The sequence below is a fragment of the Micropterus dolomieu genome, linkage group LG02 (assembly GCF_021292245.1).
Source record: "Micropterus dolomieu isolate WLL.071019.BEF.003 ecotype Adirondacks linkage group LG02, ASM2129224v1, whole genome shotgun sequence".
In the NCBI taxonomy this organism is placed as follows: Eukaryota; Metazoa; Chordata; class Actinopteri; order Centrarchiformes; family Centrarchidae; genus Micropterus; species Micropterus dolomieu.
This window is the reverse complement of record NC_060151.1, coordinates 11,039,665-11,055,969: the sequence shown is the minus strand read 5'-3', so window position 1 is coordinate 11,055,969 and position 16,305 is coordinate 11,039,665. Positions and strand designations below refer to the sequence as shown.

Here is a 16,305-nt window from a genome sequence, read left to right as displayed (position 1 = left end):
AGCCTCACACCTGCTGGCACCAGCAGCCAGGAGGAGGAACAGAGTGAGAGTGACATGAACAGCCGAGATGTGACGTGTGGTAATGGGGTTATCTAGCTTAACAAAAATGTATTTGACTGAAAAACTACTTCTTCACACAATGTGTGAAATATTAGAAAATGATTTCATTACTGGACTGCAAGTTTTGTTGTTAATTTTATATAATTTATAAGTAATTTGTAGCTAACATAAACTGAGTAACTCCATCACTATCCAAACACAATATGAGACAATATGAGTGTTTGTTACAATATAAGAGTAATTCATCTTAATTTTCTGAAAAATATATCACTCCTCTAAAAGAAAAATAGCAACCTGTGTTTGATCACCTTCCTTTCCACTGTGCAAACGCTGATCTGAACCAATATTTATACATTATTCATACATCACATACTTGTACATAACAATGAATCACATGCCTTCCTACTACTCTTGGCAGTATATTTTAGCTACTGTGATGATTCCCAAACAATGCATGATGCCCGTGAGAGCCCTGCGTTTAAAGGAGATGAAAATAGTGAATTTGATTGGCCATGATCACAGCATCTATCACACCCACCTATAATATATGATAATATGCTTTTAGATCCCACCTCATATCCAGGTGTGTCACAGATGTTCCACAAGCCTGGCCTTGAAATTACCAAAATGCGCAGTGGGCAGGACCACAAGGTTCACAAAAATGAACATACTTGACAAAATCTGCAGACAGTAACTCTTGAGAGTCAAAATGTCTGATTGATTCAGGTTAAACTTAATCTCAGGTTGGTAGATTGTCAATAGCAGCAGCCTAAAACAATATCAACAACTGTTGACGGTACTGCACACATACAGTGATGACTGATTTAACAGCAAACAAGTCTAAGTGGAAAGAATAAAATGGGAATGTTGCAGATAGAAATGGTAACAGCACCCACATTTACTGAGAAGGCGGAAACCTGAAAAAAAGGAAAATCGTATCAGCATCAGCATCATCTGTGTCACGAAAGCATAAACACTCATCCCAATGTCATTTTCTACAAATATGGTGATGCTGTGAAGTATGAGGTTGTGGCATTGGTTGTTATGGGGCCAATATGAAAAATTGTATTCTATTGATTTTGTTAAATGATAAGCGTCTCAACTGTCTTTTGGGCCCATCTCTGTCAGGCTTTGCTAGATCACCATGAAGGAGAGTGAATTACTAAATAATCAGCTTATTCTTTAGGATTTTAAATTAGTGCACTAACTGTCGACAGCTTCAGCTAATAGCAGCAGTTAAACACACACATTGTATAAACTAATTGGGAATTGATTTGGCTGGAAATATTCTCTCTCTTCAGGTTCAAGCTGCTCTCTCAGGAAGAAGGCGAGTACTTCAATGTTCCCGTTGCTCCGGAGGGGGAGGAGGGCAACGAGGAGCTACGGCAGAAATTTGAGGTGTGTGTGTGCATTTTTACCTTTTAGTCTGTTTGTTTTTATGCGGAAGCATTTGCAACTGTGTGCCTGTGTGTGTCGGTATGGTATGCTTGTGAATGTCTGTGTGTGTGTGCGCACACTATCTATCTGTGTGTGTCTGAGTGAGAGCCTCCCTGGGAGAGCTGTTAGCAGTTGGCAGCCACACTTATAGTACCATCCGGTCTGGCACACTGCAGGTCCAGAAGTGTGTGTGTGTGGCTGACCACTAGGCACACTCATTAACACATTTGGCAGTGGAGAGGATAAACCCGCTCTGTGCTTTTCCTCTTTTTTTCTTCTCTTTTCCGTTTCTCCTTCTGTCTCGCTGACACTAAGCTACAAACATCAGAGTCATTTAGAGATGTGTTGATCACAGAGTTCAGTGGAAAGGCTTTTGTTTTCTCACCTGTCCCTGCCTTAGCTTTAGTTGTAGTTAGAGGATCAGTTATTTTAGCTTAGCACAAAGACTGGACACAGAGGGGAACAGCAAGCCTGCCTCTGCCTAGCAGCATCTGTAAATCTGATAAACATGTTGGATCTCGTTTAATCCGTACATAAACCAAAGTGCATAAAAAAGTGGAGTAAGCCAACCTACCGAGTATCTCCACAACTATCACTTGACACCAACTGCGATGGACAGGCCATATTTTCAGTATGCCAAATTCCCATCTCCCGAAACAGGCACTCTATGGGGAGGGGAAGCGCACTCAAGGGGGACAAGCTTTACTAGGATAAACTCATATCCCACCTGAGGAAATGCCACTTTCACCTCAACAACTGGGAGGAGATGGCCTGTGACAGGAACCTTTAGAGAAGGATGACTCATCTTCACTGTTCCAATGAACGCAAAAAGGCAACCTGGAAAGGAGACAGAAAATGTCAGATAAATTAATCATTTTATCATAGTGGACAATAACCGATGCCACATCTGGGACACCTCATGACGTCCAGACAGAGTAGTGTGTCTGAGTTTTCTGATTTTAAATTTTTTTTTTATTTTGCCTTCACTCGCCTTGTATGATAAATTCCACGACGTGTTCTGTGACATTGGGCCCATGCACAGATGTAAACATGGCGAATCGATAGAGAAATTATGTCGTTGGTGCTGCTAAGTGGAACTGTCAAACAGAAGGAAAGTCAATGTTGTTTTGGTCTTGACAGCCATTATCAGACGCACAGCTTTGGACGCCATTGTTTGTTTTCATTCCTGTTTCTGAAAGTCGGCCTCTAGTACCTCCTTCCTGATGACATCATGCAGGCCTTGAAAGATGGCAAGCTATCATTGGTCGGGGATCAATGTGTTGTCTGTCACATCTCTCGACCAAGTTACCGCAGGAATTTGTGACTATACCTAATTGGACACAGTGACCATCTTAACAAACACAAACATCATAAACATAAATCCACATCATCACATACAGCTACAGTTCCACATGTTGGTCGACCCACATGGCAGCGAGTGTTACTAATTGGCCTTCGACCTAAATCTCAGACCATAATTACATCTTCTTCAGCGAGTGTTGCAGTGTAGGTGTCCAGTTTTCTGTGAATTAACTATTTGTTGTTTAGGAAACACTTACCTCTAAGGTTTTGATTGAAGATTTTTCCCTTGTGATTGTAGCTGACTGAGGATGAAACTAGTTCCTCTGCTTGCTACAGGCCCATGTGATGATTTAGGCAGATAAAAGGTGTAATTCCATTTTCAGAATTTTCTGGTGCAAGATGTTGCTTTTATGTGACTAGGGATGGGGATCATTAATTTTTATCGATATTGATACCCTTATTGAGATTGCTTAACGATCCGATTCTTTATCGATACCACTATCAATACTTTACTGTTTAGTGATGCTTATTAGGTAAGACCAGACCCAACGGGCATGAGGTAGGCCTGCACGGGATGAGGAAAATATTCAATGTCCAATAACGTTATATATTGAGATGACATATCACTTGCAATAAATTAACATATATTGAATCGTACATGTTAACTGCCTGGTTGTTTTTAATTTAATATTTTAAATACAGCTAAATGTTGTTTCTAGAGCAGCAACATTAATGTTTACAGCAGCAAAGTAACTCAATAACTTTATCTGACATCACAAGTAGTGAGTGAGGTTTAGAAAGAATAACATCAGTCTGTATCAGTCCCTCCTCTCTCGCTGGCTGCAGGTAACGTTACCAGGTAGAAGGAGGAGCGGCTGGTTTGTCTCAGCCAGCAGCTGAGTTTTTAAGACTACAGACCAGTCTGTGCTCCAGACAGACAGCTTTCTATTTAGCTTGTTTTTAACATTTGACTAATGCCAAGCTAGCGTTAGCTGTGCTTGTATAAAACATACAGGATGTGATACTGAGGACAGAGATGATTAAATTAACCATTTCTACATGTTTAACGTTACCTTACAGACAGGTGTATTGATTAACTATTGTAATTTTACTTGCAAAGGTTTTTTTGCACGTACTTACAGTAACGAGCGTAGCTGTCATCAACTAACGTTACAGTAGTTTGGAGCTAACTTAGCTTAACCCTCACCGTCTTCCACCGTGAAGGCGTGTGTGTGTGTGTGTGTGTGTGTGTGTGTGTAGGAGCCCACAGAGAGCAGGCAGAGACTGCACCCTGATGATTTTCTTATCCATTGCATTTCAAATTTAAATGCAGCCTATGTTGTTCAAATTAAGTATTTAAAATTTAGTATCGATAAGCTCGAACCTTATTGATTTTCGATTTTTGAGAAATTTTGGAACAGGGTCTCGATCCCCATCTCTATATGTGACAGTGCCTTTGTTGCTTTCTCCTGAAGTTTTATTTATTACAGTTTTATTTCTGGTGTGTCAAATGTTGACCAGATTCTAGTTAATAATTAGTAGAAAAGTGCTGTGAAATAAGAAGATTTTTATTGTTAATAGTGTATTTAGGTAATAGCTCTTACTCACTCTTACCCGTACCTCTTGTTACTCATAGATCTCTTACTTTATTGATGCTTGTATGTTGTTCCTCAAATGTAAGTCGCTTTGGTTATGAGTAAATGTAATGTAAATGTTAGAGTCTGGTTGTTGGCTGTATGAGGAGGTATTGCAGTCTTCTATCCTCTATTTTTCTGCCTTCCTCCTCCTCCCTGTCTTCATTTTGTTTCCTCTTCTCTCCTTCACTTATCTAGTTTGTCACCTTCAGTGACCCCCTGTGTGCTTCTCTCTCTTTATCTGTTTTCATGTCCCTCGATCTCCTCAAGGTCATGGTCCTCAGTTCGCTGAGACACATTCTCGGGGGGCTAGCTATCACAAACACTCACACGCACACACAGATGCACACACACAAGCATTGTCTAGGATGAAGCTCTCAAAGAGATGGCAGGGAGAAATAAAGACAGAGAGACAGACAGAGAGAGATTTCACTTTGGTAACATAACCTGCAGACCTTCATTCACCCCGTCCAGAATCACACAAGACAGTCCCAGTAATGAATAATATATGTCGTATGTATTCACACCCACACACATAGAGACCCAGTCAAGCTTAAAACATTATTCATTTGGAGCTGAGACACATTTCTGTATCTCAGTTCAGTTTAATGCAGCTTTATTGGTAAGTTTTGATTCAAAGACATGTTGCCAAAACATATACAAAAACAGTTTATGTATTATTTACTTCACTATTTCTTGCCCTTTTTCTCTCCCCATGTCCCCCCTCACTGCTCCCCCACTTCACTTTGTCTTTATTTGTTCATTCTTATGCAAGGTGGATGGTGGCATTGAATGAGAGAGTACAGACAGATGTAAAGGCAGCGGAAGATTTATTGACATTGTGTCAGTAAAATAAAAACAAGTGATTTTCATAGAGGAAATTGGGTGAAGGTTCTTCAGAATAGTTTTTAAATAGTCAAGCTGTCACCGTTCTTAAATGTCAGTACAGGTTGCTACAATGAGGCTGCATTTGGACAGTAACTAGGATGAGACAAGTGATGGTTTGCTACATCATAATTTAATGTATGATGCATTTCCATCACTACTTAAATGCATACATAATATTTATCCACATAAACAAAAAACACCTCAAGTTGGTGTTGGTGGATTCTAAAGAAAATGTATGCGATTTTGCTTCTGCTATTCATCCTTTTTTTTGCCATTTGTAATGTGCACAAAGATACTTGGACTTATGGCTGTAGACAGAGACAAACAATGCGAGCATCATTCATCTCTGAAGGCTTTGAGAGTGTTTCCTTTAGCATGCTCTGCTGCTCACAAATACCTCGACTGCTCCTCTGTGTGTGTGTGTGTGTGTGTGTGTGTGTGTGTCAGAACAGATGGAGACAGATAGAGCCTTTTATCCATTGATGAGTCGAGAACCGTATGGGTTGCCCCACTATTTCTCTCACACACACACACACAACAAACATTGCAGGGAGCAGCAGAGTACTTGGATGCTTCACAATTTTCAAGAGACGGCAGCAGAGAAATTATTGCTCAGGACAGAAGAAGCTCCGAGAGCCTCAGCGTGGATCAGCAATTTCTGATAAGATAGGATAAAATAAATTCATCTAGGCCGTTCTTAAATTGAAGAAATGTCTTTACAAAGTGGAGAATAAGATTAGGATCAGATTAGATTATAAGATTATAATAGTTTCTTATGACAGACTGGACAAGAGAGCGCGACAAGGTCAAGGCAAAGACGAATGAGCTGAGAGAGAGTTGGAAATGAAAGAGAGTGAATAGAGGAGACAGACAAGGGCCATGTATAAAGATGGAGTAGAAATGAATTTTAGAGAGAAAGAAAGAAAGACTTTAAGATTGTGTGGGAGAGAGTGGTTGAAGGACAGAAACAAGGGAAGTGGTGACAGATTTAACAGAGTGACATTCACAGGGAGGCCATATTTGTTATGGAAAGTGTGAACTGGAGTGTAAAGTGCCTGCACAGAATAAATGAAATAGAATGAACCAAAAGGCTAAAAACTTTCACTCTTTAACATATTCATCACTTCCACTCGCTAACAGAAATTGTTTCTCTGTGATCTTAAAACACCCCAAACTTTGAAAAAGAAGCTCCAAACATTTAGGGGACATTTCACAGTTTTTTAGGTTTTTTTTATTTATTCATTTTGTTTTTGCACCGTGCAATTTATTTAGTTAATAAATTATTAAAATGTGGCTGGCTGTGAATTTTCTTTTCTTTCTTATTTTGTTTCAACTTTGATGTTTGAAAAGTTTAAATATAAAAAAAAAAAATTGGAATTGCTTTTGTTTATTGGACTGCTGGCAGTGATCTTGGATGACCTGAAAATGCTACAAATAGCACCTTGGTTCCTGGTTACAAACCCAGCACCAAGAAGACAAATGCTGTTGAAAGGCCCTACTTTTTTTTTATTATGCATAAATATATTGAGTAATGTGCCATTTCAACCCCCTATTAGTCCACTTACAGCCTGTGGTCTTTTTGAATGTTTGAGGTTATGTCTAATGTTGTCCTCTGTTTTCTCTTTCTGTCATGTAGAGGGCTAAGATTGGTCCAGGCAAGAACACAGAGGGCAAGTCAGCCAATGCTGCATCCCGGTTCGACTCCAATGGCAACCAAGATCGCATGAAGCTGGCTGACTTTAACTTCCTGATGGTGCTGGGCAAGGGAAGCTTTGGCAAGGTAAGGCCATGGTGTTAAATAGGTGTCTAAGTCTGTCTTGTATGTGCCACAGGTGCATATTTTAGTAAATTGCTGTGTATCTGTACAATCATCTCGCAATTACCTTTACCAATGCAAATGTGTAGACAAACATCTGTGATGCTGGCAGCATTGTTCACATATTTGGAGGATTAAAGTGTATGTCCACTTGGCAGCAGATAAAGGATGAGTCATTCCTGGTTGACACTAAATGTCTTTGTGAGAAATTATAATTTTGCACAAAGTAAACCTGAAGGAGACTCTTGAGGAGGTTTCTATATTGTTCATCTTAAAGCATTTTTAGCTTAACTTTAGCTAAACAAAGGCCACGAGATGGTAATGACAGGAAATGGTAAATACTAAAATGCACTGTAGCAGTAGCACACATAGAGAATAGTCCTAATGTCAGTTAAACAACAGTATCAATCTGAACATATAAAGTTTGCTAACAGTATTGCTATCAGTCTTGTGTTGTTAACACAACACAAGACTACTAGTCATACCAGACCAAGTAATGATGTAGCTCCTAGCTAGTTGACTGATTTAAACTTCTTTCAAAAGTTACAGCCTTGCTTTAAAAAAGAGGTTCTCATACTTTTTCTGTCACGCCCCCCACTGACTTTACTTCACATCCTGATATAGTGCCCACACCACTTATGGGCTAAATTGTAGACATGTAGCATTAATTTTAAAGAATGCACGCCCAGTGCTCCCAAGGAACGTATTATTCGTATGCAAAAACAAGTAGATCGGTGTTCTAATTGTGTGACATGGTGAGTACCTCTGCGAGCATTTGTGTGTTTGCGAGTGTTAGAGCACTCTATCCACACACAGAGCTTAAAGGGAAGAAAAGGTGGACAGAAAGAGAAGAAAGAGACAGCAGAAATTAAACAAGATGAAGCACAGGTAGACAGAGATGGATGACGGGAAAGAGGCGAAGAGGATGACATGACAAGTGGAGAGAGAGACAGAGATGTGAGAGCATGGCGGTAAGGTTGACATGAATGAATTAAAGGAGAGGTAAAAATGTCGGACTGAATGAAAAGAGGGAGAGTAAGAATGGAGGCGGAAACCTTGGAGAGGGAAGACTGACATGAATGAATGAAGATCAAGGCAAGACACAGACAGAATGGGAAGGTGTGGCGAGAGAGAAAATTGGGTAAACGATGGGTAGAGCAGCAAGGGAGGAGAGAGAGAGAGAGAAAGTGACAGAGAGAGAGAGAGAAATAGAGAGAGACCATTGTCTGTATACGAGACCTGTATGCTGGCTGCCTGTTTCCATGGTAACAGGCATTTAAAGCAACACTGATGCGTCAATGTGGAGAGACTGAGTGGAGGGTTGATCATTACTGGAATACCCGACACATGCACACGGACGTACACACAGTTTCCAGAGACATGCACAACACGTAGGCACACACATGCAGCCTGTGTTGAACTACACAGACACCTATTCTATGTACGCACACACCATTACATTTTTTAAATACAGGTGTTGAGAAAGAGAAACACACAGTACTCACACAGTACATTAAACAGAGTAACACACATAACAACATGCACAAACAAGCAATCACTCGGGGTTTGTCATTTTAAGGGTTCCTGAGTTTTTGTGGGAGGCTGGTTCCTTCAGAGCCTCGGTGTCTGAAGACATCTGGATCACAATACCGCTGCTAAGATTTCTCTGTGGACATGCCTCCAGAGTGATAATAACACACATACACAAACACACTCGTATCTCATGGGCAGACGCAGGCAAGTGCATTCGTCAGCCTGATCCATAATGTTGCCCACATGTCCAACACAATCATGTGTTGGTGCATGCTGTGTGTTTAACAGCCAAGTCTTAGTACCATGGACAGCGCTGCTCAAAGCCTCTCCCTCTTTATTGACCACACGCATTTCAGCACCAAGGAAGTGCTCTGACTATGTTGTTTTGTCTTTTGCCTTCCTGTCTGCGCCGGAAGTGGGAATGTGTCGCATTGTGTAGGTGGACATCTGCTGCTTGTGCACTAAACACTTGCATTTTAGCAAATATCTGACCAGTTTCACACTATAAAATATTGAATGAAGGACTGCCAGAGCTGGAAGAAAAGGTGATACTTTCGTCCATGGTCTTTTTACATAGTGGCACTAATGAGATCAGTTCCACTACACTACTCCAGGATCAGCTAGTCGTCCTGTAGTTTGTAACAGTCACGGTGGTCAGAATGTGTCAGTATTTTTGTTTTTCAAATCTGTAAATCTATATCAAACAATATTGCGTCCTAACAGAGTGTTGGTGTTAGTTTGTTGCTCATTTGTTTTCAACTCATTTCATCTTATTGTGGGTTGCTGTTTTTGCTCATTCAGGATGAAATGAGATGATGCCATGCAGCTGGATAAACAGCAAGTGTATAGAAATACAATGTGGACCTATGTAGGTCTGATAAATCAAAATCCTTTTTTTAATTTAGGAATAAAATTATTAAATGTTTTGGGCACACTAGCAGCCTGAAGAAGTCCCACTGTGTCCTACAGTGACTGTCTGTCTGTGTGAGGCTAAACAGGAAATACACACTGCCTCGGTGGATATGATTGGACTGTATAGACTATATGATATATGACCGTTTAGAATAATACAACACAGCCCACTGTAATACAACATAGTGCAGTATCATGCGGTGTAGTGCAGTGGAGTGTGGTTTCATTAGTTTTCTCTGGGTAAATTCACTCTGCAAGGTCAGCAGAGAAAACACAGGGGCATCATTTACGACATATGACAGTTAGTATCCTGAGGACAGCTTTTCTGTCAAATGACCCTGAACAACTTTCTTGGATAAAAGGGTGTTGCCGACAATTCATAGTAGAGCAGTTTTTGAATGAAACTTTGACCAAAATGACCTTGAGTAAGAAACGGAACCTCGATGAGATCATGAAATGTAACACGCGAAGCTAAATCCATCAGGTTAACTGCCTAAAATTACATTGAAAAGGTGTAATGAAAAACAGCTTATGCTCGTCTTCCTAAATTACTGTGTAATGATGCCAAAATGCTTCTGTTGCTTTGTGTCCTGTGTGTCTTTTGTCTGCAGAGGCGTTTTGATTTTGGATGAAACCCTGTGGTTTTATGTCTTCTTTTCTCTTGTGTCGGTTTCGTCCTTGTCCTTGTGGTTGCATAAAATGAGCTTTGGGCCAGATGGCGTCCTTCCTCTCTGTTTCAACTTTATAGAGTTTGTATTTACATACAGTCACACTGCCACCATATGGGGTGAGTCGCATACACAAACACTTTTTTGTCTAAGGATACCATCAGCATAGATCAGATATCAAAACTTTGAAAAATGCTGAAGATTGTAATGAACATTCTTGAACTGTGGCTGTCCTCTATGCCAACACACATTTACACCTTCACAAACACACACACACACACACACACACACGCAAACATATAAATATATACCTGCACATCTTAGTCCATATGTGCTACACTCCCTGTAGTATCCCAATAACCCCTCTACATTATCATGCCTGAATATTTATAAGGTATAAACAGCAAAGCTGCTGAGTTTCCGATCTCTTAGGGGGAAATAATTATGAAGGGGAGATAAGGTCACTCGTATTGCTGTATTTGTGGCGGTTTTGGAAAGAATAATGAACGTGATATGTTTTCCATTTAACTTTAACCAATGATAAAGTAAAAATGAATGGCAGGGCAGGAAACCGTTCAAAGTATTGCTATATACAGTTTTCTAGACACAATTTCAGAAAATGTGGCATTTAACAAGTGAGCAGGAAATGGTTCTATTCCGAAACACATGTACAGATATAGACTATGTCAGCTCACTGAGGAGATCTTTACACAATGGTTTATCTGCACTGATAATTTATACAACTTACAACTTTCCTCAGTTGCTGAAAATTGGCCTGGGTCTCCTGCTCTGTGTCCTTCTGATGACAGAAGCTTTTTGCTATTAGCATACTGTCACCGTAACAGTTCAAAACATAAAAGAAGAAACATAAAAGCTTGAAATTGAGAGCTTTAATCTGACTTTTTTAAATCAAAATTACACTGCCTAAACGTTTTCATTGGTTACTGTTGCTTTGATGCTTTGCTTTGCTTTTCATGGTGATCTGATTTTCCTATCTTTATATTGTACATAGCATGGAAGCTAGCAAACGCATATTTTTTATTGACAGTATTAATGTAATTTCTTGAAAGAACCATGCCTCTAGTTTCTTTAAAGAACACATACTTAAGAGTTACAGTCCAAACAAGCGAGATAAAACATGTTAATTGTAGTAGTGGGCATTAGACCTACTGGTTAGTGGATTTTGGACTGAGCCAGGCTAGCTACAACAGTGATAACAATTTTCTCATGTAAACTCTCTGCAAGAAAGCAAATAAATGTATTTCCCAAAACGTTGAATAGTTGCTTTTCAGCTCCACTTTCTCAATTTGGTAAGGTTTGCCATACACACACAGCACAGACACCCTCAACAATTTCACTTGCTAATATAATTCCCCCATACAGATATCAGTCCAGAGAGATGGAACTTGTGTGACCTGGTCACAAGCCTGCTTCAACTTTTATGAGACGAACTGCGAGCTGAGACTTGACCCACATTTTGCCGGCTACTTGCAGCAGCTACTGGATTCTTTAGAAAAGACGATATGAGGACGGGAGAGGAGAAAGGAAGGGGAAATTAGGAAAGGGAGAAATTGAGAAACAAGCGAGAAGAAATATTATTTGAAAAAGACGAGAACTGGATACGGTAAACAAGAGGCCTGCGAGAGGAAGACGAGACAGAAACGTTTACTCCTGTGTTTGAGAGTGTAAACAGCATGAGCCTGACCTTGGCTGCAAGACATTTAAGCTGCTGAGTACACACACACACACACACACACACACACACACACAGCAACGCAGAGGCATCTCATAGTGGTTTTATTCTTGGCAACTGCCGCCACAGAAATCAGCAGCCACAGATTAGATATGAAATTGCCACCCATGTTATGTGTTTTTGTATTTGTGTGTGTGTCTCACAGGTGTAATTCCAAGCAGATGTCCTCCTAGACTTCACAACTTTCCTCTTGCCCTTCGCTTCCTCCTTCAATCATTCCCCCACTTTTTTAATCCCTCTCTCCTCACCCATCCACCTTTCCTTTATCTCCATCCGCCCCCACACTGTGCCCTAAATATCCTGAAAAAGAAATGTGAAATAATCCCCTCTTTTTCCCTATTTCTCTTCTTACTCTTTCTTTTCTACTTTTTCTCCTCCCTGATGCTCTTGAAAGGCAGAGAGAAGCTGATCAGTATGAAAATCTTACAGAAGCACTAAATAATCTTGCTCTGTATGACTAACTTTTGATCCAACCGCTGCCCTTCCTCTTTTCTTCATCTTCAGTAAAGGAAAGACAGAACAGAGCTGCATGGCATTAAAATCATGGAGACTTTCACTGTTTACAAAGATAACGGTGGCAGATTTACCACGCAAAATTCATACACGTTTTAGAAACCATGGGTCCTTGATATCAGATAGACAAAAGTAGCAAATCTATACCAGCAACTTTGCAAGCTGTAATGACTACTGTGGCTGACAGATTTTATCAACTGTAGCCAGCTAGCTAAACAAGCTAAAGTTAGCAACAAAGCATTGTTTTGTATTGTACCGTAGTTAGTCCTAGTATTTTTAGTATTATAAAGAAAAATCCAAGACCTCATAACTTTCTAGGCCTTAATTAGCTTACATAGTTGTTTTCACTTTTAAGGAGGAAGGCTTTTAGGAGGACTAACCCATGTGTTTTGGCAAACACTATCACTATCTCAGGTAAGTTGGCTATTAAGCCTGAAATGCATCTTACGTTGGAGCAAAAAAAGACATTGTTTAATCCATTCCTTACACTTTTGCTCTTGTTTTAAGAAACTAGAAAGTACCCTCCAAACTATTTAAAAGCATAGTACTGTTCCTAGTACAGTTTCAGACACACCACTTAAACATGTGGAGAAATCCAAAGTTTAACAAGCCTGCTTTGCCAGTAGCAAACAAAGCTATGACTGGACAATCATTGTTCAGCAAGGGGTTTAGCAAACAGGCAGTTCTCACAGTGTGGCCTCTGCTACGACCAATGTCAACAAACCAACCAGTCGGAGTATGCAGTATACACTGGCAGACAAACCATTGTGAGTTTCATTTCTGTAAACTTAAAAAACAAGACAACAATGCCATTGCTATGGCTAAAAACACTGTTCAAGAGGTAGCAAAAAGGGATGATGCAAGTTGATGACGCGTCTGCTTGCATTTTTACTTAGTGCCACGATTCGAGATTCACCAGGCATTTATCTCACAATTTGACATTCCTCAAAAGTGAATATCCTCTGACACAAATTGTGAACAAGATTCTATCTCGTACAGAGTAACATACAATCACACTATGCAGGAAACATTTTATCAACTCCTTTCCCCCTGTCCTGCCTTTCTTTTTCTTTCCGTTTCTCCTATTTGCCCTCTCCTCTCCTAGATGCCATTGTGAAAAATGATGAATCAGTTTGCTCTCTCCTTCCCTCCTGTCCTTAGTCTCTTTATTTTTACTTTGTCTGTCTAACCCAAAACAGTCAGAGAAGCTTTCTTTTATCACGCCACTCCTTTATCCCTGCCCTTTGCAGGACGTCCTCTCCTTCCTGCTTTCTCTGCATCCCTCCCTTCCTCACCCTCTTTCTTTCTTTTCTTCCCTGCAGCCTTCTTGGCGATGTTAGTAGAAAGGCATGACAGGAGCTGTGTACCATAAAGATTTTGAATATTGATGAATTTATCTTCCTTGTATTTCCCATCCATCCTCTCATCTCTCCTCTCTTCCCCTTTCTTTAGGTAATGCTGGCAGAGCGAAAAGGGACTGAGGAACTGTATGCTGTAAAGATCCTAAAGAAGGACGTTGTGATTCAGGATGATGATGTGGAATGCACCATGGTGGAGAAGAGAGTGTTAGCATTGCCTGGCAAGCCCCCATTTTTAACACAGCTGCACTCCACCTTCCAGAGCATGGTATGACAAAATATTAAACATTTTCATACCTTTATAAAAAAAACAGTAGTCTGATCACTTTTTTCAGCAACTGTTCGACATTTTGGGAAATACATCAATTTACTTTCTTGCCAAGAATAAGTTGATTATATATTATATTATAATTATTACCTGTCCATTATGTATAAGGCCTGCAAATGCTTAGTCAAGCTTAGAAAGACTGGAAACAGGGAGAAACAGCTAGCCTGGCTCTATCGGAAGGTAATGAAATCCACCCACGAGCACCTCTAAAGCTCAATAATTGACAAATTATATCCTGTTTGATTAATCTGTACTAAAACTGAAGTATAAAAACAACATTTTGTGGTTCTACAAGAGGTTGCACTAGTTTTTGGCGAGGAGCAATGACTTCAACTTCACTCTGATGACAAGACTTAAAAAAGAAGTAGTCTGGCACATAACCCTCAGTAAAACTGCAACTTGCTTTACTTGTTTTTTGTGTGGATTAAACAAACACGACATCCAGTAACATGTTCATTTCTGAGTTTGTAGGCAGGTTTTGTTATCTTTGGATAGAGCCAGGCTAGCTGTTTCCCCCTGTTTTCAGTCTTCATGCTATGCTAAGCTAAACAGATGGTGGCTGTTTCTTAATATTTAATGGACAGATATGAGAATGGTATCAATCTACTAATTCTAGTGAAGGTAAGCATTAAATGAAACCTCTCTGTATGATGTAAGTTCAACAGCTCAACAGCACCACAAACATCAGCCTCCAAAATGATCAAACAGTTGAATCATTAATAAACAAACACATAGTATAATTGTGTATTTGGGGTTGGAGTAGTGTGTACTTTATCTCCCTGCTATATATTATCACACCTGCCTACAAGTTCACAGTCCAACCAAACTTGCTCAATATCATCCAATGATAAAGTAAAAACGAATGGCAGGGCAGGAAACCATTCAAAGTATTGCTATATACAGTTTTCTAGACACAATTTCACAAAATGTGGCAGGTAGAAGACAAATACAGATGATTATTTATTATTTATTTACAATTATGTTTTCTCTTTAATTTTATTTGTTGTTGTTATTGACTTCTTAGACTCTATCAATGTCTGTTTAATGGCAAAAAAATGTTTGTTTGTTCGTAGCACACACACACACACACACATACAGTGGCTAAAGACACCCTTCTTGGCTCCTACACCTTCACATAATATTTGATCAGAAGGGAGCCACGGTGCGGCATCCTGCTGAACGGCACAGCCGCACTGTTGATGAGCGCTGTGGTCTTAACAGCAGCCACCCTGCCTGCTGTCACCAGCTCACAGCTGGAATACACAGGCCGGATTCATATTTGATTCATGCTCATCTTCTGACGTATAATCCATATTACACTAAAGATGAGTCAACAGAGGGGTAAATATAGCTCGCTGGTTTCATACTTAACACTGAGTACATGTCATTTGCATTCACATTCTGCATAAACACATTCGTTTGTACATGTTTTCATTGATTTATGAAAATATTGTGATTTGAATCCATTTGAGGCTGTGGTTAAAGGCTAGACAAATTAAGTTGACCTGGCCTACACACACACACAAACCAGAAGTGAGTGTGTTAGTCCTCCTCAGCAATAATTCTCTGTCCAGAAGGAGGGCTTTCGTACGTATGGGACTTAGCAGGCAGTTGTAACACACACACACAGAAAGGCAATTATAACATGCATACATGCACGCATACATACTGTATATGGTGTGTAGCGCACACACAAATACATTGTCATCACACATACACTGCAGACACACATACACAGAGGACATTTTGCGCACAATAAACAACTGCTCATGAGACTTAACAAGCTGTGCACGCGAACAAACACATGTTAAACGCCGTAACACACAACACAACTCCACAATATTTTATCCCAGCACACACATGGCCACACACCAAATTCCTCCACACTCCCCTCACATACTGTACCTTATTGGCAATTTTTGCAGATAATGGAAAAGAATTAGCTCTGAAATTGATGTTGCTGTGTTCAGGCAGTTGAACACTGATTGGACGCACAGACAACAACCCAATCTCCTCTTTCTGACTGTCTTCTTCCTCTTTCCCTCTTCATCTTTTATCCCTCCAATTTCACTGCCTCTGTCAGTCTTTTCTGTATCTCTTCTT

At 40.0% G+C, this 16,305-nt stretch overlaps 1 protein-coding gene across 1 annotated transcript in view; it reads left to right on the top strand.

Annotated features, from left to right (window-relative positions):
* LOC123964006 (protein kinase C beta type) overlaps positions 1-16,305 on the top strand; it is a 96,356-nt gene that overhangs the window by 63,026 nt on the left and 17,025 nt on the right. The window contains exons 8-10 of the mRNA XM_046041169.1: positions 1,362-1,458; positions 6,958-7,101; positions 13,969-14,142. Coding sequence (XP_045897125.1) covers positions 1,362-1,458; positions 6,958-7,101; positions 13,969-14,142 — 415 coding nt within the window. The remainder of the gene's footprint in view (positions 1-1,361; positions 1,459-6,957; positions 7,102-13,968; positions 14,143-16,305) is intronic.